The sequence below is a fragment of the Cyanistes caeruleus genome, chromosome 2 (genome assembly GCF_971803275.1).
Source record: "Cyanistes caeruleus chromosome 2, bCyaCae1.hap1.1, whole genome shotgun sequence".
NCBI lineage: Eukaryota > Metazoa > Chordata > Aves > Passeriformes > Paridae > Cyanistes > Cyanistes caeruleus.
This window is the reverse complement of record NC_141702.1, coordinates 98,864,062-98,887,905: the sequence shown is the minus strand read 5'-3', so window position 1 is coordinate 98,887,905 and position 23,844 is coordinate 98,864,062. Positions and strand designations below refer to the sequence as shown.

General features: G+C 47.2%; 1 protein-coding gene across 6 annotated transcripts in view; it reads right to left on the bottom strand.

The window, feature by feature from the left end:
• The window catches only part of PROX1 (prospero homeobox 1), a 45,840-nt gene extending 28,699 nt beyond the window's left edge, over nt 1-17,141 (bottom strand). For 2 of the 6 annotated variants that reach the window (XM_086878646.1, XM_086878650.1), the window contains exons 1-4: nt 16,761-17,141; nt 16,380-16,504; nt 7,224-9,012; nt 508-615 (exon numbers count right to left, since the gene is read on the bottom strand). In XM_086878646.1, coding sequence (XP_086734772.1) covers nt 508-615; nt 7,224-8,945 — 1,830 coding nt within the window. In that variant the 5' untranslated portion in view covers nt 8,946-9,012; nt 16,380-16,504; nt 16,761-17,141. The remainder of the gene's footprint in view (nt 1-507; nt 616-7,223; nt 9,013-16,379; nt 16,505-16,760) is intronic. The other 4 variants (XM_086878649.1, XM_086878652.1, XM_086878648.1 and 1 more) reach the window with 3 other exon arrangements.
• Nucleotides 17,142-23,844: the final 6,703 nt, after the last annotated feature.

Sequence of the window (23,844 nt, the reverse complement as noted above, 5' to 3'; positions counted from 1 at the left end):
TAAATAAGAGACAATCATCACTTTTGTTTTTAAGCAGCTTCTGCATGGAGAATTTCAATGTACTATTTCTTTTTGACGGAAAGAAAGGGATTCTACACTCTGCTTATGTAAGCACAAATATGAGGAAACCAACCGAAATGAAACAATGAGGGAGCACTTGAGAACTGCTCCAAAATGTTCTTGGAAGTACATTTCTACCACCACAAAAATCTCCTTTTTAAATAGGATATATAATAAAGATACTTTAATTTACTGTAATAATGATCCTTACTTTGCTCTAAAATTTCGATTTTTTTTTTTTTTTTTTTTAAATTAGATTTAGAAACTTTCCCTTTCCTCATCCAGGCACAGGCAGGGTACACCTCAAGAGGAAGAACAACAGACTAAGGTCAGGATGTAACCTTTATTCACCCAGAAATATTATTAATCTCTAACATGATAATATCATTTTGTGAGAAAATACAGCATGCAGTAAGGAGAAAGAGGCAGGGGAGGAGATTTTCTTACCTTTACATCTGAGAAGTAAGTTTTCAGCATATTGGAACTTGGGTACCGGGTGTAAAAGAACATGAGCTTGGCCTTTTTCAAGTGATTCGGTGACAAGCCTTCCTGCATGTAGGATTGAATTAGTAAAGGAAAATTCTTTTCTTGAGAAAGCTGTTTCTGAATGTACAGAGCTAGCAAAGCTCCCCGTAAAATACTCTACGGTTCCCCAGACTACAGGAGAAAGTATTAGCATTTCAACTGCTGCGCTGTAATTTTCTGTAAAACAGGCAAACATGGGATGAGAAGCCATGTAACTTAAACTCTTATCAGTTTAGGTGCTGGGTCTCAGGGACCTTGCAAGTTTACCGATTGTGTACCATATGTACGTTCACTTGTTGCTACGGAAACAAATGCAGGAAGCATGTGCCACAGAAAACTTATCGGGAGCTTTTTTCTCCTTTGCCAATGCCAGCTAAAGTTTCTTTTCCTCTCGGTGTTGTGCTGCTTGAACACAATAAAACCAATGCAAGTAAGACAATCAGAGGCACTTCATGATTTCAAGCAGTTCTACACCGGCAGCACATTTCACCTGTTCCATTTATGTTAATAAATTTTAACATCTTGGGTAGCTCTCTCTAGTCCTGCTGTTGCTTTGCTCCTGTGACTGCCCTGCAAATCAAAGTGAAATTTGTATCAGGCAGAGCCCCTTGGCCACTGAATCCCTCTGCCACAAACTTGTCGCCTCCTGATTTACACAGTTAACTCCTTGGAGAACAGAGCTGTATTTAGGGCTAACCAATCAATACATGTGGGCTAGCAGATCAATAAATGGCCACTTACCCTATAAGGCAGCCTATTTATCCTGGAAACATCATTACCTTTTAGATCTGTAAACAGAAGCAACTAAAAGAGTTCCCAAGGGAATGTGAAGCTAACCATAACAATCTCAGCTTGCTGATTTTTCTCCCAGCTTCTTGGCTCCCTTTTGTGAACTGCGTGCTAGGACGGCTCTGGTCACATCTGCGCCGCAGGCTGGCCCTGCCATTTCCTCAGCAAATTAATGGCTTTATAATTTATCAGAAATGAAGATGCACGTGGAGAAAATCAATGTGGCCCCCACAAGGTCAATTAAGGGTTCTTCCCAGAAGCTTCTCTAAGGACTGTTTCTCCTAAACACAATTGTTGAAAATTTCACTCGGTTCACACCTTACGGGCGGGGAGGTCAACGAAGTTGACAGATGCACTGCAGCCAAGGTGGCTCTTCTGACTTACAGCCGGGTGCACATCAGCACAGAACCACATCCCACTCCAGGCCTAGAGATGGGAAACCCAGACTAATTTTTATCAGCAGCCTACTGATGATTAGCTAGGCTTTTTCAGCAAAATTCCTTTTTCTCTAATTCCTGAAATCTGCTGAAACCCTCTCCCTTTATTTCAGTTACAATGTTCATTTTTAGATTAGAAAAAATGTAGCATTTAAAAAAAAAAAGGCATTGACAATATTAGTTTAAAAACCTCTTATTATCTGGAAGTACATGGAAAATGGCTCAGCTGAACTTGCATTTTGTTTTAGATGCTTAATGATTACAAAGAAGATAATTTATGACTGACATACTTCTTGTGCCAAGAGAAGAGTTGAAAGAACCTCCAGTTACCTCCATTAGACTGATAGAGAAGTCTAAAAGAGCATTACACTCTGCAGTGCCATCTGTCAAAATACGTAAGTGAAATAATAGTAGCAAGCTGTCACCTATTGCTTAGTGATAAGAGTTTTAGACAAATCAAAACTTCTATGCCAGAAATCCATTTTGTTATGCGATCCTTTCAGGAAAGTGGGGGTCCAAAGGGGAACTCCAGTAGGAGAAAAAAAAAGTAATCCCGAGTCTCCTTAATTTGCAATTCCCTCTGACGCCGACAACATACTAACATCGGGTTTGGTGTATATTCTCTTTCAGTGCAAGCTCAAGGATGGACTTAAACTTAAAAAAAACCCCTCTCATATTTGCTGGATTTAAGCATATTAGACAGTTGTCTAAGCATTTGGATTCCTTCTGCATTTAGGATTTTTAAATATTTTCTGCTCTAATGCCAGAGGATATTGATATTGAATGAAACATGTATTAAAAGATGCTCTGAGACTCAAATTCCCAGAAATCCATTTTTTATTAAAATTATACTTGTTCTTAAGCACTTGGCAGCCTTAAAGCAATATCAAATATGCAACAAATCTGTATATCTTGATCCTAAGGTTAACGCTTTACTGTGATAAAAGATATGATCACTAATAATCTAGCAAAAAATAGTTAATGACAGACTTAAGAGCTAAGAATTAGATAACCCATTGCTATTTCAGAAAAAAAAAACAAAACAAAACAACTGAACTGACCAATTGCTTAATTTCCTTTTTAAGTGCCTGGGCTGAAAAGCAACTGTTCTTCCAAGAAAGCACTAGCTGTTTCCAGGATACTTACACACGCACAATGACTCATGATGAAATAGATTCAGTAAACATACAGCTGTACCGAACACGAGCTAAGCCCCATTCAAGGCCAGGAAAGAAAACGAGCACAAATAAATATTAAGGAGGTAAAGGGAGGAGGGGTGCCGAATGGAACGCAAACAAGCTCTGTCCCAGCAGCTCGTGTGGCTTGCCTCAATTCTCTTAGCTATAGCTTTGTGAAGACAGATGACATTCAATTCTATGGGTAATGCAAAATAGACAATAACTGCTGAAACTTGAGCCAGCTGCCAGGTGTAAAAAAAAAAAAAAAAAAAAAAAAAAAAGGAAAGGAAAAAAAAAGGAGAGAAAGAAAAGATGATAAATCCATAAATTAATGAAAGACATCTGCTCAGGAACATAAAAGATCAGAGGAACAGTGTACTGCAGCTGAACCTAAAGCAGTGTTCAAACAACCTGAGAGTCTCAGCGTTGTGGATTTACACAGTACAACGTTGCCTCACCTAACACAGCAGCAGCAGCAGAAAAACGACAAAGCCCTAAGAAATAGGAAGTGAAAGACTGGGAACAAAACATATGGGGACAAAACACACACACGCTCTCGCGTGTTTTAACAGGAGAGGCACAGGGGTGGCACTGCACAGCATTTGATTCATTTGCACTTCAACCCTCCTCCCAGGTAATGCTCCTCTTTTGCAAAAATATTTTTCAGCAGAGATGATCTTTCACTCCTGTTACTCTCAGCCTGAGCCCCCACAAATGCTCTAACAGGCTTTTCTAGCCCACGCATGCCTTGAGCTGAAGGAAAAATGGTAAGAATAGGCTGTATCAGGTAAAAAAAAAAAATCTGCAGCCATAAAGACAAGCTGCTCCTAAAATTATACTTCAGGTACTTTTAATCAGCAAAGCTCCAAATAACTGCATCTCAGAGCAATCTTCAAGTCTCTCCAAAGAAGTGCTGGCTGCAAAGCATTTGTTCATCGCCCAGGTTTTATCAACAACACGGAGTTATCCAGCTTGCTGTACAATCTCTCATTTTTTTTTTTAAGTTTAATTAGTTTAATTCTAGGCAGATGTAATAACTCCTCATTTCAAAATGTTGTAATTCACTAATTACAGCTTTTGCATATTGGGACTTTGAAACTTATTCCAGTTGGATTGGAATTTTGTTTAAAAATAAATAAAATTGTAGTAAGTTGCACTAATGTTTCTAAGCCCTCCTGCCAGGAGGAACATGCTAAACTTCTTCACCTTTGCAGATGTCTTAACAGCACACAAACTGCTGTTGTGCTTCAATTTTGATCTATGCAAATGTTTTGTGACTGAACAAGGCTATTTTTCTTGAGATGCAAAGAGGATGCATGACAAAGAAAGATCATGCAGAAAAACAATTCACTGTCTGTTTCTTTTTGAATTTGAATAAAACTTAATATTTGATTAAACAGATTAGTTTGCAAAGATACAGACTGCATTCATGACCAAGATGGGGATTCAGACTGCAGGTGCATCTTATCTTGTTTAGCAACATACACAAACATTAACCATTTCCTTCTGCAATTCAGCGAAGAATAATCAGTTACATTTTACAGCCATTGGTTAAAGAAAAAAAAAAAATGCAAGAAAACAGAACCCAGGCTAGTTTAGTGTTTAACTTACTACTAAAACCTGAACTTGGCTGTATCTGCTGGTCTTATGTTCTCATCCTGGCTGCATTGTCCAGGAAAACAGATGTTACTTTCTGCAGGGAAGAAAGATCTGCTTCTTTCAAGAAATTTATTCCCTATACGTGCACGTTCAACCATGTAAAATAAAAGTGCCACGACAGAATTGATCAGAAACAAACCAACCTCCCTAACACCTTTCCACACAAGACCTTTCCCTAGAAAATTGTAAGCTACCTGGACACATGAACTGCTGCTAGAAAAAAAACATCCATCCCTACAGCTGACCTGTATAGCACGGTACACGTGTAGAAGCGTTATTAAATAAATCTGGTCCGTATCTAAACCCAGAACAAACTGCAGTGTGCACTAGTGCCTAGGTGGGAAAGTCAGAGTGATTTCCCGACGGCAGGGAAAGAAGCAGGACAGTGAAAAAGAAAAGGGATTACTGTAGCTCCAGGCATTTCCCCTGGCTATCCCTTGGAGCAGCAGGGGACTCTTGCACCCCTGTTTCAGCAGAAGCAACAAGCTCCATGCACGAGCACCAGTGAGAACAAGCAGGAGAAAGGGGGAGAAGTGGGAGGGGTGGGGGAGAGATGCTCCACGGGTGGCGAGGATCAAGTGCAGCCCTAGAACTACTCCTAGCTCACACTCTTGGTATGTTTTGCCCCTCCTCACTGCTATCCCAGGATGGGAGAAGTACTTTTATACAAAAACAATTAGTATGCCACTGTACAGTTTGGTAGAAATTAATTGCCCTGGCCTGAGTCAGCTGCCTCTCCTGTTGACCTCAGGTCTGCTTTCCAAGCACTGCACTTGCATTCAAATATGCAGAAGAGATCTTTGATTTGGAACTCCCCAAGTAATTGGCACCACCTCTGAGTGATGCTTCATCTAGATTGCCTCCTCTCTTTTGCCTTACAGTGTAGACAGTGAGGAGATATCCCCCCTACCGATGCTTAACAAGATCATTTTCTGGGGGAGAGGTACCTCAATCACCACATCCACTACCAGTTGGTTCTCAAAAACACCAGCACCTAAAGAACGTGCTTTCCAACACAAAACACTTTCCCCTACACAAATGGGACTATTCACACAGGTTAAACAGCACAAATCCTGACTCAGACTAGACCCAAGTCGGTTCAAAGAGTGGTGGTAATGGGCTTTAGAGATGCAGCACCTGCCTTGTCCCAGTGGTGCCTTCTACCATGGGAGGGGCAGGAAATCCAGATAACCAGCAGGTCTAGAGCCCTGACAGCACTCTCATGAGGATTTAACAAGTCTATAGAAGATGTGGTTAAATGATTCTAAAACCACCAGAGTTACCAATCACCTAGAAGATACCCAGTGAAGAAGCACAGCCTGGGGCATCTGCCTCCACAGCATGCCTCTCCAAAGGGGACAAGTTCCTCACCATTGCTACTGTTACCCAGAGCAAGGCAGAGCTATTCTGTTGCAATTACTTTCATCATTTTAGGAGTGAGATTAGATGCATCTAAGGCTCGGTGCCTATGCTGTTGCCTTTTGCCGGGGTCTTGGAGCTGGGAAAAATTATCTACTCTTCATGCAAAATCCTCAAATTTTAGCATGGGGTAGATGTGGTATTTTATTTGCTTTCAATACAACTGTACCTGGAAGAAAAACCTTTTGACCAAAAAGCACGTTATGAAGAAAGATGGAAGGACTGGGAGGCATTACTGCTAAAAGAGAAAAAAAAGAAAAAACAACCAAAAAAACCTAGTATTAGTTTCCAGGGGAAAAAAAAATTACTATGTCTGGATATACCTAAATAAAAGCAGAGATGGATGTGTTGCCCTAACTAAAGCCTGCTATTGAGCTAAAATGAGAGATTTTATTATCTTTTTTTTTTTTTTTTTTTTTTTTAAGCAGGGGAAGTGTCCTGTAAATTTAGTACAGCTGAAGTTTTATATTTAATTGTTCTCTCTAGCTTTCCAAAATAATTTGCTTTGTGTATGTTAGGACAAAAGATTTCTGTGTATGGCTGAACAGAGGTTAATCATGCATAGCAGGCAGCTGCACAAGGGCTGAGGAACAGACCTCTGGGTGGGGGAAAGAACTTGATGCAGCCTGAATATATCAGTACCTGTGTCTTTTGTGCTTCGTTTCCCTTACGCACTTGAGAGTTGAACTCTCACAGACGACCAGACCACGGCCCTCTGCGAGCCCCAGCCACGACACCATTAACATGGATTGTGCATTGGCCTGGCAGGGGAGGGAAAAGAGGTGGCCTGGCCGTAGCTGGAATGGTTTTTGGCCGAGGGCAATGCTCCCTCAGTCACCTCCCTGCCTGAGGAAAGATCTGACAGCCCAGGGAAATCCACTGGCACTCAGGTCATGGGTTTGGCTGCCTTCCTGACCCCACGAGGCAGACTAAATTCTGGGGGAGGGCCAGTGGCTTTTTTAGGTGAACACCATTGCTGAAAGAGTGCTGTCAGTCAACACCACATGTTTTATTTGGCCTCACCAAGCCACCCCCCAGCACCCCATGAGCACCCCACTCCTGCAGCACCTGGGGGAAGCCCCCCTGGCACCGGCATGGCCCCTCGTCCTCTCCCACCAGCCACTGCCAAATATCACTCATCTTTTGCAAAGGATATTGCACTTCCCGAGTAGGGCGAGATTTCGGACATGTCTTGCAGGTCGCCACACTCGGACTTAATGAGGGACAAGGAGAGGCCCTCGGCGGCGCTGGGGGGGTGGGCCGGCGAGCAGGGGTGGTGGTTCATATGGTGTGATGACATCTTGGTCCTCAGGCTGGTGGTCTCCCGGGTCAGGTCGAGAGATTCGGGGGAGGCGCGCTCTTTCCCTGGGAAGGAGGCCGATGGGGCGCCCAGGGGGCTCTGGAAGGGGTAGGCCATGAGGGGCAGCGGGAACGGGTGGCGGAAGGAGGAGGTGGAGAAGCCGGCGGTGGCCGAGAGCGGGGACTGGTGCAGGGAGGTGTGGTGGCCACCGGCCGGCGGGGCCGAGGCAGATTGGTCAGAGGAGTTTTTGCGGACGACGAGGGGCAGCGCCTCGGTTTGGTCAGTGGCGCCAGGCATGGGGACGCTGCCGAAGGTGTCGAGGGGGTTGGGAATGATGACGTCCCCAAAGCACTGCAGGCGCTGGTTGGCTGTGTGAAAGTTGTGGTTCTCCCCGTTGACGGCGAACCTTGCCTGCGGGATCTGGAGGGGCGGGAAGACCTGAGGAAGCTGGCGAGAGGGCTTGGATGAGAAAACTTTGACCACTGTGTCCACAACTTGTGACATGGCAGTGTTCAGCTCCTGCTTGAGGGTCTCAGCCAAGTGTTTGCCTTCGGGGTGGAAGGCGTTTGGCCCTTGCTCCTTCTCCTTAGGACCTTCTCTTTTTGGCTTGTTCTCCGCTACCTCCTGCTCCCGGATGAGGGCCCGCGCCCGGTCGATGAACTGCCCCGGGTCCAGCTCGCACATCTCGTTGTCCGACCGGCCGACAGAGTCGCCAGCTCTTGCGTCCATGGTTTCGGAGCGCATGCTGTCTTCAGACAGGTTGCCATCTTCATCATTTTCGGAGTCGGTGCTGTCGTAGATCTGGTAGAACTTCTCCTGCAGCTGGCGCAGCTGCTTCTGCATGTCCTCCAGCTGCTGCTTCAGCTGTCTGCGCTCCTCTCGCTTCTGCTCTTTCCTCGCCGAAACCAGCTGCTGGAAACTCTGCTGCTGCTGTTGTGGCAGCTTTTGCTTGCGTTTGTTTTCTCTGTAACTTTCTCGGGGACTGACGGACTGCGGAGCTATTTCTCTTTCATTTTCATTGCCCCTTAATGCCACACTGGGGGAATGGCTCATACCTCGAATTATATTCTCAACCCGGGCGCGTTTAGCTCTCAGGTGCTCGTCGCATAACCGATCCACATCAAACTGGCTCATAGTTGGTCTGCCAAAAGGGGAAAGACACTCCTGGGGGCTGTCTCTTGAAGAGTTGCTGCATACATCCTCCTGATGTACTTCTGAGCCTGTACTAGAGAGACCGCTGGCTTGGAAACTGGGCTCCGTGCCACCATTTTTGTTCATGTTATTTTTCAACAGCTGGGAAATTATGGTTGCTCCTGGAAAAGGCATCATGGCATCTTCATATGAGTTCGCCCTCTTCAGCAGCTTGCGGAGTACATTTGACTTTTCCCCATCTGCATGCTGCACTACTGAATACTCGACATCCTGCTCTGAACCTTGGGGATTCATGGCACTAAAAAACGTTGCTCTTGCCTTTGCAAAAAATGCAGATGCTGTCCCTACCGTCCTTTTCACTCCAATGTCAACTCTTCTTCTCTTGGTTTGCCTGCTTAAGAGGGCTGTGCTGTCATGGTCAGGCATCACTGGACTGTTATTGTGCCATCTTCAAAAGCTTGTCAGCTGGGCTCAGCTCAAGAATCCTGGGACCCTGGCCAACAGAACAAAAGGACTGATGAATCATTTTCTTTAAATTTCTCCAAATTTCCTGACCTCAATCCTGAATAAAATGCAAAATGCATAGGCTCTGGGATTTATGGCACATTACAATTATTGCAATTTATTATGCACTCTGCTTGAAATGAAACATTTTTAAATATTTCTGCTCCACTGGTTTAAGATGGATTAAGATTTAAAAAAGCAAAAACTGCTTAAGCACCAGTAATATGATTCTCTTGCACAAATGCCTAAAATGATACTGTTTATCTTCAGAAGAAAGAGTAGATTAGAAGAACACAGCCTCTGACAACCAATTGATTAAATTTAGGGCATTGAGATACATGTTACAAAAGAAGATGAAAGTATTCCTTATTTAAGATTTATTGTTAAAATGAGAAATTGTATAGAATTTGGATTAAAAAAAATCAATTGCAATGTAAAAAATGCAGTTGTAGTTTTGCTTTTTAAAGAGAGGTAAAACTGGTAAATAAACCTCCGAAGGCTACAAAAAAAACTTTCAAATAATTGTAGGGAGGATGGTATATGTGTATGTGAAAGGCAAAGAAATCATAGATGCATTCAGGCTTACAGTGGGGGAAAAAAAAGCCTTCTCTTCAATCATTAGGGAAACATTTATTCAGCAAAGCAAAAATGCATTAAAATATTTTATGATCAGTATTATACTGTTTACAGAGATGTGATCAAGTAAAGGCCAAAATGTAGTTCGTTAGCACAGGCTCGTACGTACCACTGATGAGCCACAACAGTGTTTTGAATTCCCCATACATTCCTTCCCTTTTCACAACTTACATTCTCCAAGCAAGCCCCGCTACCAAAGGCTGAAGATCCTGTATTTCATACACTAAAATACATGATGTTAAATTTTTTGCATAGCAGAAATGAGGCATGTTCGGTGTCACATCTCTGTGCTTTAGAAAAATCTCCAAGAACAATATCTCAAATGCCCAGTGAAGCCCTTCTTACATGTAGCATTTTGAATACACAGAATCTTATTTCCTGTGACATGCAGAATAGATGAGAAAAAATATGGAAAGATGAAAGAAATAACATCAATCAGCTGCGTGAGAAAGGAAGATACCTTCTCTTTATATGAACTCTCATTGTTTCCCAGGAACACAGCATAAAAAGATAACACACTTCCTTGCATTTTGTAAAAGGCTCTTGACATAATTTGTGACTTATTAACCAGTGATGCTAAACTCACATTGCACATAAAGCATTAGACACTGTTTCCTGTTTCTTAAATTTTAACGCCGAGGAAAATTAAAATATTTTTCATGCAACGCTTATCTAATATTAAACTTTACATTTGCTTAACAGAGCACAGTCTTCACAATAACAGGGTATATTGCCAAAGGCAGCATGCAGACTTTTTGGAATTGCTCCCATCTCTTTCGGTTCACCTGTAAAAACATCTACGTGCTCCCTAGGACTGCATCTGTGGCTAGTTTTAAAGAATGACTATCCATGCAAATAGGCATAATTTCAGCATGAAATAATCTGTAAAATCAAGACAGTAGTCAATGCTTAGTTCGCAACCAGGATAAAAAAAAAAAAAAAAAAAAAAGAAAAGCGAAAAAAAAAGCATTAAATACTTAGAAATATTATGTTTATTTTGCAGCCTTTGCTCATGTATTTTGGATGTACTGAAAGAATTTTCAGAGATTTGGTGTCAGAGAGAGTTATGCAAGGGACATGATGTTGGTTTACATTACTGGTTCTTTGCATACAGGAGAGCAAAGAATTATAAAAAATATATTAAAACCAAGAGATATCATGAATTCAGATGCGAAATCCAAAGCTTGATGCTGTTAGCAGGTCACTGTCTTCAGAGATCTTTTCTTATCAAAAAGTGCATTAAGCGAGTTAAGTTTGGATACCTCATGATGATAATAATACAATAACAATGATTTCTGTTGCAGGGGCCCAATTCTGCCATCTGCACACCAAGGAGCATCCCACCCTGCAAGCAACGCCCCTGAAATCCAGGGATACCAAAATCCTGTTATGTGTCAGGGGTAGGGTCAGGCCCTGCTTGGCAGCATGCAAAAGACTGTCTCCTGCTTTATCCCAACTGATGCAAATGGAGTTTTTCAAGAGGAGAATCAGGCCTTGCAATTAGACATCACTGAAAAAAATAAAAACTTGAGGTATATCAGAACGGTTGTTTTTGTAAAGAACTGGCCAAGTCCTCAGTGGGTGGAAAGGGGTGACCACCACCAGGGCTTTTATAAAGGTGACACTGGCACAGAATAAGCCAGGGCCGAGTTTGACCTTTCAGGCCAGTGGTGTTCATTTGAAAGTGATCTAAACTAATTGAAAGACAACTGAAAGAACTCCTGCTTATTTCACCTAAGATATTCCGAAGGCATCCACCATAAAGATAGTCCTTGCCAACAGGAAAAGAAAGCAAACCACAAACAAAACCCACCAACACCGAAAACCTTCACGCTCTTCCTTCCTTTTCTGTAGTCAAGCTATGCTTGATTGAGAGCCAGCAACACGTTCCCAGACTAACACCAAAAACCTCATGTCAGGTTACAAGTTTTGCACGTTGCCTAGAAAATTCGAGGTGCCTGACCAGAGTGTTTCCCTCTCTCTTGCCCAATCCCAACCAAGGACACACATGGGGAGGGCTTGCTGTACCCTTGAGTCAGCAGCTCAGGAAATAGGCTGTCCTGCGCCAGGTTGGAAGGTCATTGCCATGCATCCTTCCTCCCCAGTGTCCATTTCCCTCCCCGAGCCCCTGCACCAGCCGCTGATCCACAGCCCATTTCTGCCACTGCAAACATGTGGCAGGAGGTGCTCCGGAGCAACATCCCCTCCTTCCCTCGATGGAAGCTGAAAGCATCGGAGTTATCGTACACTTAACCTGGGTATTAAGCAACATCTCCCATTTGCCCTGGTGTTATCCTGAGCCTACAGGCTGCCAGCTTTAAGGCTTACGTGCCTTTCAGCTTAAATATGAGAAATAGTTCTACTTTAGCCTGACAAAACAGAATGGGTATTGAATGGCCAGTTAATATTTCATTCTCAGAGGACCAAAACCAATTTGCACCTCAAGGGGAGTGGAATGGCATGTAGAGCGGGATGCAAAATCCCAGCCACGACAGGCAGAATTCAAGACTGATTAGATTAGAACTGAATAAATAAGGAAATCTTGGGGAGGGGGAGAAATAATTAGGAAGTGTGTGTCCTTTACACAGTCACCAGTACTTTGGCTGCACATTGTCTCGAAACTATGTTTTACACATCTAAAGTCTCTGAACAGCTCTCCAGAAAAACTGGAGAACTGGCAAGATAGGCTTTGGTTGTCAAAGATCTACGTAGAAATCTCCAGAAGCACCATTTCTTTCCGAATTACAGAGTTTTGAATTTGGGAAGGTTAAATTCAGTTTACGCATCGCTTTTGATACTCCTCGCATGCCAAGTGTAGTTTATGTTAAATTCGCCGGCCACATCTCAAGCTTCAACTCGCACAACGTGGCTTCCTCAGAAACCAAACATTTTCCATGCTGATGGAATTAAAAATCGTACAAAGGGCCTCAACACTTTCTGTGTCGATCCATAAACATAGCAGTAGTATTTTATTTACAAATTTCCTTTCAAATCTTTTGTTTAAGGAGATATGTTTACAATGTAGCTATGAATAACCTCTTAACAGCACAGCAGCTACAGCCATGGGTTTATTTCATACCCACTTGATATGCATTGACATTTAAAATGGAAACAGATTAATTTCTAAGTCTCCAAGAGTTACTGTTACCAAACCTTTGGCAAGAATGATCTGTCGAAATGAGTGTGATGTCAGGTATTTAACCATACTCACTATGAATAAATCAATTTTTTGTAATCAATTTTGTTAACTCATCTTGATCTAGAAAGACGCTGATCATTTTCTCCTAGATTAATTCAAACACCTATAAGATGCAAAGGAGATGTAAATTCAAACTCGCCCTCATCAGCCCCTTTGAAGAACCCTAGCCTAACCTAAACAGCCATTAAATACACAGCAGAAAAGTGCTAAACTTGATGGATATTCCTGGGTGAATTCAAGGAGATATCAGTTTATACAGCTGAAATTGTTCCCATCTTTTCACAAGCCGACTACTTTCGCTGGTCCAGTGTCTGCCTGCTTCATGTCAGCTCATTATGCCAATACCACGCAAGAAATTTAACATGCTTCTGCTAACAGAAATATTTGCATCTTTCACTCTAACGCACTACATAGGGTATGCTTTGCCAGAATCAGCCAGGAAGCACAGGATGAAAATTATTCTAGTCAACAGCATTTCATGCACAAAACCACAGCTAAAATTCGAAGAACAGATGACATCTGCTCACTTTATCTGTTCAGTGCTAAAATCACATCAGCCACTAATGAGAAAGCGCTACCTCTTTGTACAGCTCTGACACAAGTTTTCTTGGGAGAAAGTACTACCTTTTTGTACAGTTCTAACAAAAGCTTTCTTGGGAGAAAAAGTTATCCAAATCCCTTAGCCGAGACGTCTATCAAGGAATTTGAAACAGGGCAGAAAGGATGAGGAACTATTTGAGGAGTAAGAAACTACTTTAATAGGATTTCTCCATAAGAAGCAGCAGCAGCAGCAAAAATCAGTGCCTGATTTACTTCAAAATTATACTGCGTGCTCTTTAGCCTTAAACAAAAAAGCAACCCTTGTTTTATGAACCTGGTGATACCCAGGGCCCAATAGAGCAAGGTATTCAGCAATTCCTATGAATGCCAAACATCCGCAATTCCCATCAACTACTGATCTCAGTAACAGGAGTGATTCGGCATCTCATTAGTTCAGGCCTTTAAATTGGGGAGATGCAGGGCCCTCCATCATGCAGCCGTGCCCGGCACGGCTTGAGGAAACAGATCTTTTGAATGAGAGAAAGAAACGAAGCTGCTCAAAGTAGAAAACTGAAAACATTTCCCTCCTCTCAAGCCAGTTTGGTCCTTGTTATTTCACTGATCAAGAAGAAAATAACTCACGTGGCCTCTGCGTAGAGACAATACTGAAAGGTTCTCACGATTCCTACTATGAATTCAGCCCAAGTTTTCCAATATACTAATTTTTCCATGCTACGCAATGTCACTAAATCACAATTCTTAAGTGACTTAATTTAGCAGTTAGGCTACACTTTGAGTCAGAATAAATCACTATTTAGAGACTACAAATTGCAGTATTTGCAATTCTGCCCTGAATCAAATTAAACTTTTTCAATTTGAAAATGTGTCCATTCTTATGAACGTCTCAATTTATCAGGCAATCATAAAAGAGATAAGTTATATAAACTGAGAGGCCTCAGAGTTCAGCTGGCAGGGAAGTTAACTGTGTATACTGACAGTGCCATTCAGCAAAGGCAGGATACCTTACAGAATAATTTAATAGGGAGCTGTTAGTGAAAAGTATATATATTGTACTTTTCATCACAGCTCAACTCCTGAAATGTTGATACTTTGTCTACCCTTGAGTATTAATACACATTTCACAGTATGTGATAACGCTGCTAAAGGTAAGCTCTGGACAAAAAGCAGATAAAATAAACGCAAAATGAGCTGCAGTGGTCGTAAACTTTATGCGATTGATGGCAAGTCCGAGAAAAACTGCGAGAAGAAGACATTAAAGGGTATGTACCACCCGCAAATCTACGGCTGAGGAAACTGCCGCCGTGTAACTCATCCTGCATATTGCCAAACCTCTACAGGCAATGGAAGTGACAAATAATCTGAGCTTTTACACCTCACGGTGACACGAACGTGTTTCTGTGTCCCGCGCTCAACAACACAGCACCTTCTGCCACCAAGCTATGGCCACGGATGCGTGGATGCGTTCCACGTGCTCCCCACCCGTCCCCAGACCCGGATGATGGGTTTGGGGTGACACTCGCCATGCAGCCAGAAACACCACGGGGTCTGCTGAGCGCTCGGGACCCGTGGGAAACTAGCGGCTTTCCAAAGCTCTTCCCGGCAACTTGTGCCCGACATTCAAGGGCACCTCTAGTCTGCGGCCGTGTCCCTTGTCAGCCCTGACTGAAATCCCCTACTTCGTCAAAGATACTAAGTTAATATCCCGCGTACCTGCTCTTCCGCGGCCGGGGCACGGCCATACGGACGCGACTCTGGCCCCTCGGGGAGCTCCATCCCGCCTCTGCCGCGCCCCCCGCACGGCCCGCGGTCACCGATCCCGCACGGCTTCCCGCCGCTGACGCCGCCGTGCCGGCTCTCCCGGCACAGGGAGGCGGTGGCGGCGGCCGGGACCCCCCTCGTCCCGCTCCGCAGCCGCCCCGCCCGGCGCGCACCTGCCCCGCCGCCCTGCGAGCGGCTCCACGCACCTGCCCCGGCCCCGCGGCCCTGCCCGGCCCCAGCAGACACCGCGCAGCCACCGAAGGGGGTCCCCGCAACTTTCTCCCTCTCCGCAAAGAGCCGCGGGCCCCGGGGCGGCCCCGCTCCGCCCCCGCGGAGTGCCCGGTGCCGGGGAGCCGTGGCCCGGGAGCCCGTCGGGCCGCCCGCTCCTGTCGGGCCCCGCGATCTCGGCGCCCCCCCAGCCCGGGCCGCGCCCCCCCCAGCGCTGCCCTGAGCGCCCCCTCCCCGCAGGCCCCACGCCCCCCAACACCGCTCCCTCCTGCGCTTCAACTCCCTGCAAACACATGGCAAAGTGAGCCGGGTCACTCAGCCGCTAAACAGAAAATCGAAAAAGCCAAGAAAGATCTCCATCAACGGCTAAGAAAGAATTAAATCCCCCCCCCCGGAGGAAAAAAAAAAATAAAAATCAACAAACAACAACCAAACAAACAGAAAGTACCAATAATCCTAATCTTTTCCCAGATCAAGGCTCTTATCCCGCGACTTGCATTTGATCTCTTCTCATGTGCTCGCTACCTACCACTCAAATCCCATTTTCTATACATTTCCACGATTCGCGGCTCGTCCCACGCTTGGAAATGAAAAAGTAATTGCAAGGGCAAGAAGAGTAAGAATGAAAAGTCCCTGTCCTTCCAGGCTTGGGTTAAAAAGGAGAAGTAGCGACATGCAAATGACAGGCAAATTGGAAGAGACAAAAAGCAAGGCAGCTATAATAAACAGGACAAAGAGGAGGCTCGGAGGAGCGGAGCAGGAGTTTAAAGCGGGGATGGGGAACTTCGGCGGGGACGGGGGGAGAGAGAAGCTCGGAACAACAACGAGGAGCCAAATACTCGCTGCGTTTTCCGTCCCCGCAAAACTGCCCTCCAACCCACGGAATAAAATAACGAGCGGTCCACAAAAGGTGGCAGCGAGAGAGCGAAGGGGATGAGGGGGGAGGATCACCTAACAACGAGCAGGTCACTTACTCTTCAGCCCTGGGCAGGCTACGGTGAGCGCTCCATCGGGCTCCTTACCGCTCACAAATCCTTACCGCTTTATCTACCGGGGAATTAAAACTACTCAGCTAATAAAGTCACTGCAATTTTGCCCCCTGGAAAAAGAAGCACAGGTTTGATAACGGTGATCAATATTTTGCTGGGGATTTCATCACCGCCCCCCTCCCCCCCGGACCATTTAGAGCAGCCCAAACAAGTGCGAATTTAGGGGTTAAAAAAAAAAAAAATATTTTTTTTTTTTCTTTTTAAAAAAAACCAAACCAAATTAAAAAAAAAAAACCCCGAAAGACCTGAAAAGGCCGAGAAAGCGGGGAGTGACGGAGGGGGCGCGGAGGGGGAGCGGGTACTTACTCGGTGCAAAGGCGACGAAACTGAGCCTCGCTTTTTTTTTTTGGCGGTGGAACGAGAGAAAGGGCGACACGCACACGCACATGCACACACAGCACACGCGCCCCGCACACGCACACGCGGACACGCGCGCGCAGCCGGCAGCCCCGCCGCTGATGAATATGATAATCGCGCGGCTGCGGGCGGGAGTGCGGGCGGGCAGCGGCCGCGGGGCTGCGGGCGCCGAGCGGAGCCGAGCGGCGGGCGCGGAGCGGGGGCGGCGGGAGCGGCGCGGGGCAGGGCTGGGCTGGGCTGGGCTGGGCTGGCCGAGCCGAGCAGCGCTCCGCACCGCCACAAGATTTACTTTAAGACACAGCTGAAGGAAACAGGAAGACTAGACGTCACACTCGGAGTGACGTGGGCCCGGCCCGGCGCCCAATCGGGAGGCTCCTTGGGACGGACGGGGGGGACGGGGAGAACTTGGCAGGAGCGGGGAGAGAGGAGAGGGGAGCGCGGGGGGGGTGAGGGTCGCCCCGCCCCGCCCCCGCGGGAAGGTGGCGGCGGCCGCGCACCTGCGGCGGGGACGGACGGACGGACGGACGGACGGACGGACGGACGCGGGGCGGGAGCGCCGGCAGAAGCGGCCCGACGGGGCGCCCCCCTCACCTCTGCCGCGCACCGGCAAGGGGCGGACAACAGCCGGCCCGTGTGGAGAGGGGTGGCTGACAAACTTTAGGAGAGTCACCCCCGCGTGGGCGGGGGCTGCTCTGCGGTGCCCCATGCGGTAAAGTTTTCCACGCGAGAAGGTTTCCGCAGAGCAGTGTCGGAGCCCCAGGGTGCGCCTCTTTCACGCGTAAAGCATCGGGCGGTGGAGCAAACCCGCGTTTGCGGGCGCTGTCGCCCCACGCGGGTCACAAACTTTAGGAGACGCGGTGCCGCGGCCGCCCAGCCCGCCGCACGCCGCCCCTCGCCCCGCTCAGTGGCACCGGCTCCGCCGCGCGTCGCGGGGCTGTCAGCAGCAGCCGCGAGGGCATTTTCCACGTGGGAGGCAGGAAATAAACATGAAATCGAGCATCAGGTTGCGGCGCGTGGAACAACCGGTGGTACTGACACACGGGTCTTCGGTGCTGCCGGCCCCGGGCCCCTGCGCAGCACGACCCGAGTTTAGGTCAACTTAACCCTATCCCATCCCGCTCCCGGCCGGCTCCTAGTAGGGGGAAAAAAAAAAAAAAAAAAAGATTAAAGAAACCTACAAAAGTGGATGGCGGCAGGTCTGGGCTGCTATCCGGACCGAAACCTGTCGGGCGCGCTCTGTCCCGCCTGACCGCGGCTTTCCCCGGCTCGGGACAGGGAGCATCCGCACCCCTGCCCCAGCTGCTGAGGAGATTTTCCCGGCCGCTGCCGGCGGGGACGCGAGGCTGAACGAGGGGAAACAGCCTCAGGCTTGCGGACAGCGGGGGATACACCAGGGAGAGGGAATAACGTCCTGCGGAGGCCCGGGCGGCAGCGGAGCGCTGCAGGGCGCTCGGCGACAGGTAAGGACGGCGCTCCCTCGCCGGACCCGTCCGCCCGCGCCCGCCCCTCGGGGCGGCGGGAGAGGGAGTCCCGAGTGGAGGGGAGAGCCCCGAAGGGCCGAGGGCAGCCGGGGCAGGCGCACGGAAACTTGCGCTGCCGCTCTGTGCCAGCGGCGAGGGGCCGGGCCGCACCTCGCCCCCTGCTCGCCCGGCTGCTGGTGCCGCCGCTGAGCCGGACAGCTGCTCCGCTAGTCCCGCTTCCACTGCGAGGATCCGTCCCACTAGAGGGGAGCCGCGGCGCCGGGCCCCTGGGTGCGGACAGCAGGCTGTGCCGAGAGGGCTGCCCTCCGTGCCAAAAGTTTGGGAGCCGGCCCGGGCAGCAAACCCGCCCTCAGGGGCCAGCCCTGCCCTGCCCGCGGGGGCGAAAGGCGTGTGCCCAGCGGCGGCTCCTCTCTGCCCGCCGCCGGGCCCGGCTGGCCGCCGCCTCGGGCCGGGGGCCGGCTCCGCGCTGCCTCCGCGGCGGGGAGCGGGGTCACTAACGCGGGTGCGTGAGCGACGCGGCAAGCCGCCCGCAACCGATCACTAAGGAATCACTCGGAACCGGCAGAAGCCACTGCCGGAGCTGCTCCGAGTTTAAAAAATTACATGTCCCTGCCGGTGTCGCGATAGCGAGGAGATGCGGCCGGCAGCACTCGCCCTAGAGCCCGATGCCCGTGCGAGGCGAGACCTTCGGCGGCGGCGGCGGCGCCCGGCCCGTCGGGGCTCGCAAGGCGGCAGCCGGCTGGGGGTCCGGCTGCCGGAACCCGCCGCTCCCCGGCCCCCGGCACTGAGAGAGCCGCTCCTCGTCCGGGACCCTCGCAAAGCCCTGCTGTGCCGTGCCGCCTTCCGCGGCCGTGCCGTGAGTGACCACGAGTCCCCGGTGTAACGGGGCGCATCCCGGGACGCTGCGCCGCTGCCGCTTTGCTCCCGCTGTCCAAGCGCTGGGCGGCCCCGCAACGGTGCCCGGTGCCCGTGGAGCCCTCCAGGCCCGCGAAAGCGCCGGGACGACTTTGCCGAGAGTTAGTTTAACGTGACACCTTTCGAAACAGGGGCACCGGGCCCTTCGCCGCCGGGGAGCGGCCGGGGCTGCGCTGCGCTCCGCGGGCGCGGAGAGGCGGCACGGCCGGCCTGGGACAGGTCCCCGCCTGCTCTTTCGGGGCTCGGCTGGCCCGGGGGACACGCTCAGCCTCACGGTGTAGCTGTAAGTGCTGCAGGGGCTGCGAGACAAGAAGTGTGCCTGGACGCAGGGGGAGATAGGCTAAATTTGGAGGGGGAATGTCTCTCTTGAACGCTTTCCTTTTTTTTTTTTTTTTTCTTCCCCCTTTTCTTTTGTTTGTTTGGTTTTTGTTATAAAGGACACCGAGATACTCGTAAAGAAGAAGCCGAACCGTACAAATGCAAATAAATAAGTAAATAGCTGCCTCTGACACTGTGCTTCTCACCGCCGGGGCTCACCTTAACTTCAACCACTGTTAATTTACCCAGAAGAGAAACTGAGGCTCTGGGAGTGAAGCGATGTCCCCAGGGTCACATGGCAGAGCAGTGGCAGCCAGTGGCAGCCAGTCCTGCCCCAGGCTTGTGCGCAGGCTTCCACCTATCCTCCAGCCCTGCTGCCTGCTTTCCGTAGCTGCTTGCAGGTTACCTTCCTGCAGCCCCGTGTCTTGCAGCGTTTCCAAGTCTAAACACACGGGCCCTGCGATCTGCCACGCCAGTAAGTGCAACTGGAATGAAATTCACACTTCTCATTCCCCTGCCATCTCGGGCAGTGAGTGCTCCAGACCCTCTTAATCCCGGAGGATAGGCAGCCAGCCTCTTAGGGAATGCAAGCTGATGATTCAAAGCTCAGCATTAAAAGTAATCCCCCACCCACCACCCAAATTTTAGAGTTGGAGGCAAAGCTTTTTCCCCTCAAGAATGTTATCCCTCGGAAGGAGTCCATGCCAGCAGCTCATGTTCAGGATGTGTAGCGAGCAAAGCCATCCCTGGTGTCTTCTTTGGGGCCTGGTGGCTTGGGCAATGGCAGGGCAGCCTCTGGCTGGTGTGTGTGGTTGTGTGGCTGTTTTTGTACCTCACTGCCCCCAGCCTCCCAAATACCTGCAACTGTGGTCCCTGCTAGTGACCTGTCCTAGATTCCAGTCTGTCTGTGAACTCCCGTAGAAGTCCAGGTCTTTTTCCTACTAATTAATAGTGTACAAGGTAGACACCAGTCCTCTTCTTGGCCTTTTCTAGATTATGGAGTAGTTACACTGTTTATTTTCTAAATTATGGGTGTTTTGAATCCAAACAAAAAGGAATTAATGGTCACAAAGTTTGAATGCAAAGCCTGGAAGTGTTCAGATTTGTGTGTTCTCTTCTGCTCTGCTTCATGCTTGCTGTGTTTCACAAACTTCAGGTAAAAATACTACTTTTCCTCCAGATAGGAGGCTTATCAATTTTGTGTTTCAAAAAAAAATCCTCCAAATTTTGGTGCCTCTGAAAAGTTCTGCAGCAAACTGATGGCTTTCTGTGCTTGTGTTCCTTTTTTTTTTTTTTTTTCTTTAAGGGGAACTAAAAGCAACAACCAAATGCAAAAAACTTGGGAAAACTTTTGCAGTGTGTCCATGACCATGGGTGATTCCTCTTTCCCTTCGGAGTCTGACAACAAAATTGGAAGTGACAGGGGTATATTGTTGAAACTGCCTTTTCTTTGATCATTTTCCTTGCTGTGTCTGTTCCAACTAAATGAGGGAACAGGGCTACGAATACATATCAGGTCTTCTTTTTTATTTTCTTTTTTATTTTCTTTTTTATTTTCTCTTTTTTTTTTTTTTTTTCAGGGGTGGGAAATGTACAAGTAAGTACTCTTGGACATAAAAAGAACACCCCACAACCACAAAGGCCTGATTCTGCTCTTCTGCTGATGTGAATTAAAAATAACTATACTGATATCAACAAAGCATCATCAGTCTGTGTGAGAAAGACAGCCATGTGCCTGATGTGTGTAATTGCTGAATTGAGAGCCTTTCCTTGCTTTCCTTTGCCTGGCTTCTCATTTCAAAAGGGAAACCTTTGGAAGAAAATGTCTTTAACCTGAAGAATTAATACAACCTAGGTGATTCAGCAGAGTGAAATTCAATTCAAGGACCCAGTATTGAAGGAAATAGAATTGTTCAAAAATAAAATAATTTAAAAAAAAGAAAAAAAAAAGTCACAACCTCCTGAGAGGAGAAAGTGAACTAAACTAATCCTATTAAACATGGTAGCATGTTTCTGTGCAGCTCGCTGAGAGATTAAGCACAGGAAAAGGGATAAGTGCTGCTTCAGTTTCACTAAACTAATGTGACAACTTGTCATTGGAAATCTTTACAGCTTGTTAGCAGATGACTAGCTGATTCAGATATGTTTTCTACCATTTCCTTTGTGTCTGGGGGTGATGTTTTTTTCTTTCCTGTTCCTTTCTTATCCATACTGCTTTATTTTGCTTTTTAATCCTTCATGTCTCCTTCAAGTCAAAACATTTAACTTGCTTTAATCAATATTTTGTTTTGAAGATGTCCCTTGACCTTTTGTTTGTGCAAATTAACCTTCAAGGGCAACTCATTCATTCATTAACCTCAGTGGGATGCCATATCCCTTGTACATGGCATTTTAGGATGCATAAAACATTTATGAATGTTTAGACATATTGCAGTGAATGACTGTGATACTGCTATGGTTACTACTACTGCTTCTGTAATATATTAAATTTCCTTCCATCTCCCTCCTTCTTTCACTCTTACATTCTTTTGTATTTTTTATCTTTTTTTCTTCCTTTTGCCTTTTAAATGTTATTTCTTTCTTCCTCATCTTTCTTTGTTTCTTTTCTTTTCTTTTCTTTTCTTTTCTTTTCTTTTCTTTTCTTTTCTTTTCTTTTCTTTTCTTTTCTTTTCTTTTCTTTTCTTCTCTTCTCTTCTCTTCTCTTCTCTTCTCTTCTCTTCTCTTCTCTTCTCTTCTCTTCTCTTCTCTTCTCTTCTCTTCTCTTCTCTTCTCTTCTCTTCTCTTCTCTTCTCTTCTCTTCTCTTCTCTCTCTTCTCTTCTCTCTCCTCCTCTCCCCTCCCACCCTTCACTCTTTCCCTTGGTCCTCCCCCACCGGCAAAGGCATGATCGTTGAGTAAATGGAAAAAAACATTTTACAACATTAAAGGAAAGCTGTTTAGAAAAGGAAGGCCCTGCTGAGGTGTAGAGGAAGCCTGTTTATTAACACTGGACACCTCTTATCTCAGGCAGCTCCAGATGGATGTCCCTTTGGTAATTCCCACTCTGTGCCAAGAGGGGTTAAGCAGGGTAACCACCTTGACGTGGGCTGGTGATCACCAGGGGATCATCGGCTCCTTCAGAGAGAAATTTTAGATGAAATTTAGGGTGGGGGAGGGAGAACCATAAGGCTTCAGCATAAGCTTGCACGTGGCCAGATTTACCTTTGTGGCTGTAAATTGCTTGCTGCCTGGTCCAGAGCCAGGTTTTGATTGAGAGATAAAGTAGTTCAAATCTGTCAATAATTAACTGTCACTCAATTAAGGCTTTCTTAACAAATTAGCACTTGGTAGCACCTAGGGTGCAGGTTTTTCATGGGAAAAGGCTGATGGAGTGATGTTGGCCATTAAGTTTGCCCACTGAGTATCAGCTAATGTCCTGCTCAGTTTAAACACCACTGTGTAAATTTGGTGAATCGGTTCCCAAACCCTATTCCTGCCAGGCTGCTTTTGAGATTAACTGTTTGTGCCCTCCCAGGCTCAACATTGCAGGGCAGTGCTAAATCAGAGAGCTATCACTGATTCATCTGGGTTCCCTGGCTCTCAGCCCTTAAGGAGCACCCTGATGTAAATGAGGCTGTAGGTCTGAATTTATAGAAATGGTGTAGAGCCCTCCTAAGATGGTGCAGGTCCCTTAGAAAGGATGGATCAGAATTACATAGGTTGCCTCCAGTGTAAGCCACTGTGATGTGTTTCTCTCTCACACAGGGCCTTGGTCTTACCCCACCCGCTCTTTCCACGAGTTTGGTGTGAAGGTTGAGAGGGAAAACCCTTCCAACCACTTTATCCCATGAGGAAATTCTCATCCAAGCAGCTGCCACCCGGCTGTAACTTCCTTTTGCTTCCAGCCTCAAGTGCCCTGGGTACCTGAGTCCAGCACAACTTGCCATAACAAATGCCATGCATTTCCAGAAACATTGCAAAGCTCCATTTATATGCTTCTCTCTCAGATTCCTGGAATAAGCCTTCTGTGGCAAGAATCTGCCTCTCCCGAGTCAGAAAACCTTGTGCTCAGTCAGCATCAAATTCTCCTGGTGTCACACGCAGTTGCACCTCCAGGAGGTGTAATAGCCGAGTCTGTTGAGAACTCCAGTGCAAACTCTGGCAGATGCAAGTTCTGATTCATACTGTATTACAGGAAAGGCTGCCAGGTGGAGGCTGGTTTTAGCTTCAGCTCTGATTCGTTCCTCTGATAGGGTTTATTCTCAGTATGGGTTTGGTTAAATCAGTCACTCCTTATTTCACTGAATAGCTTTCCTTCTCTTTTGACCAAAGTATGCCTTA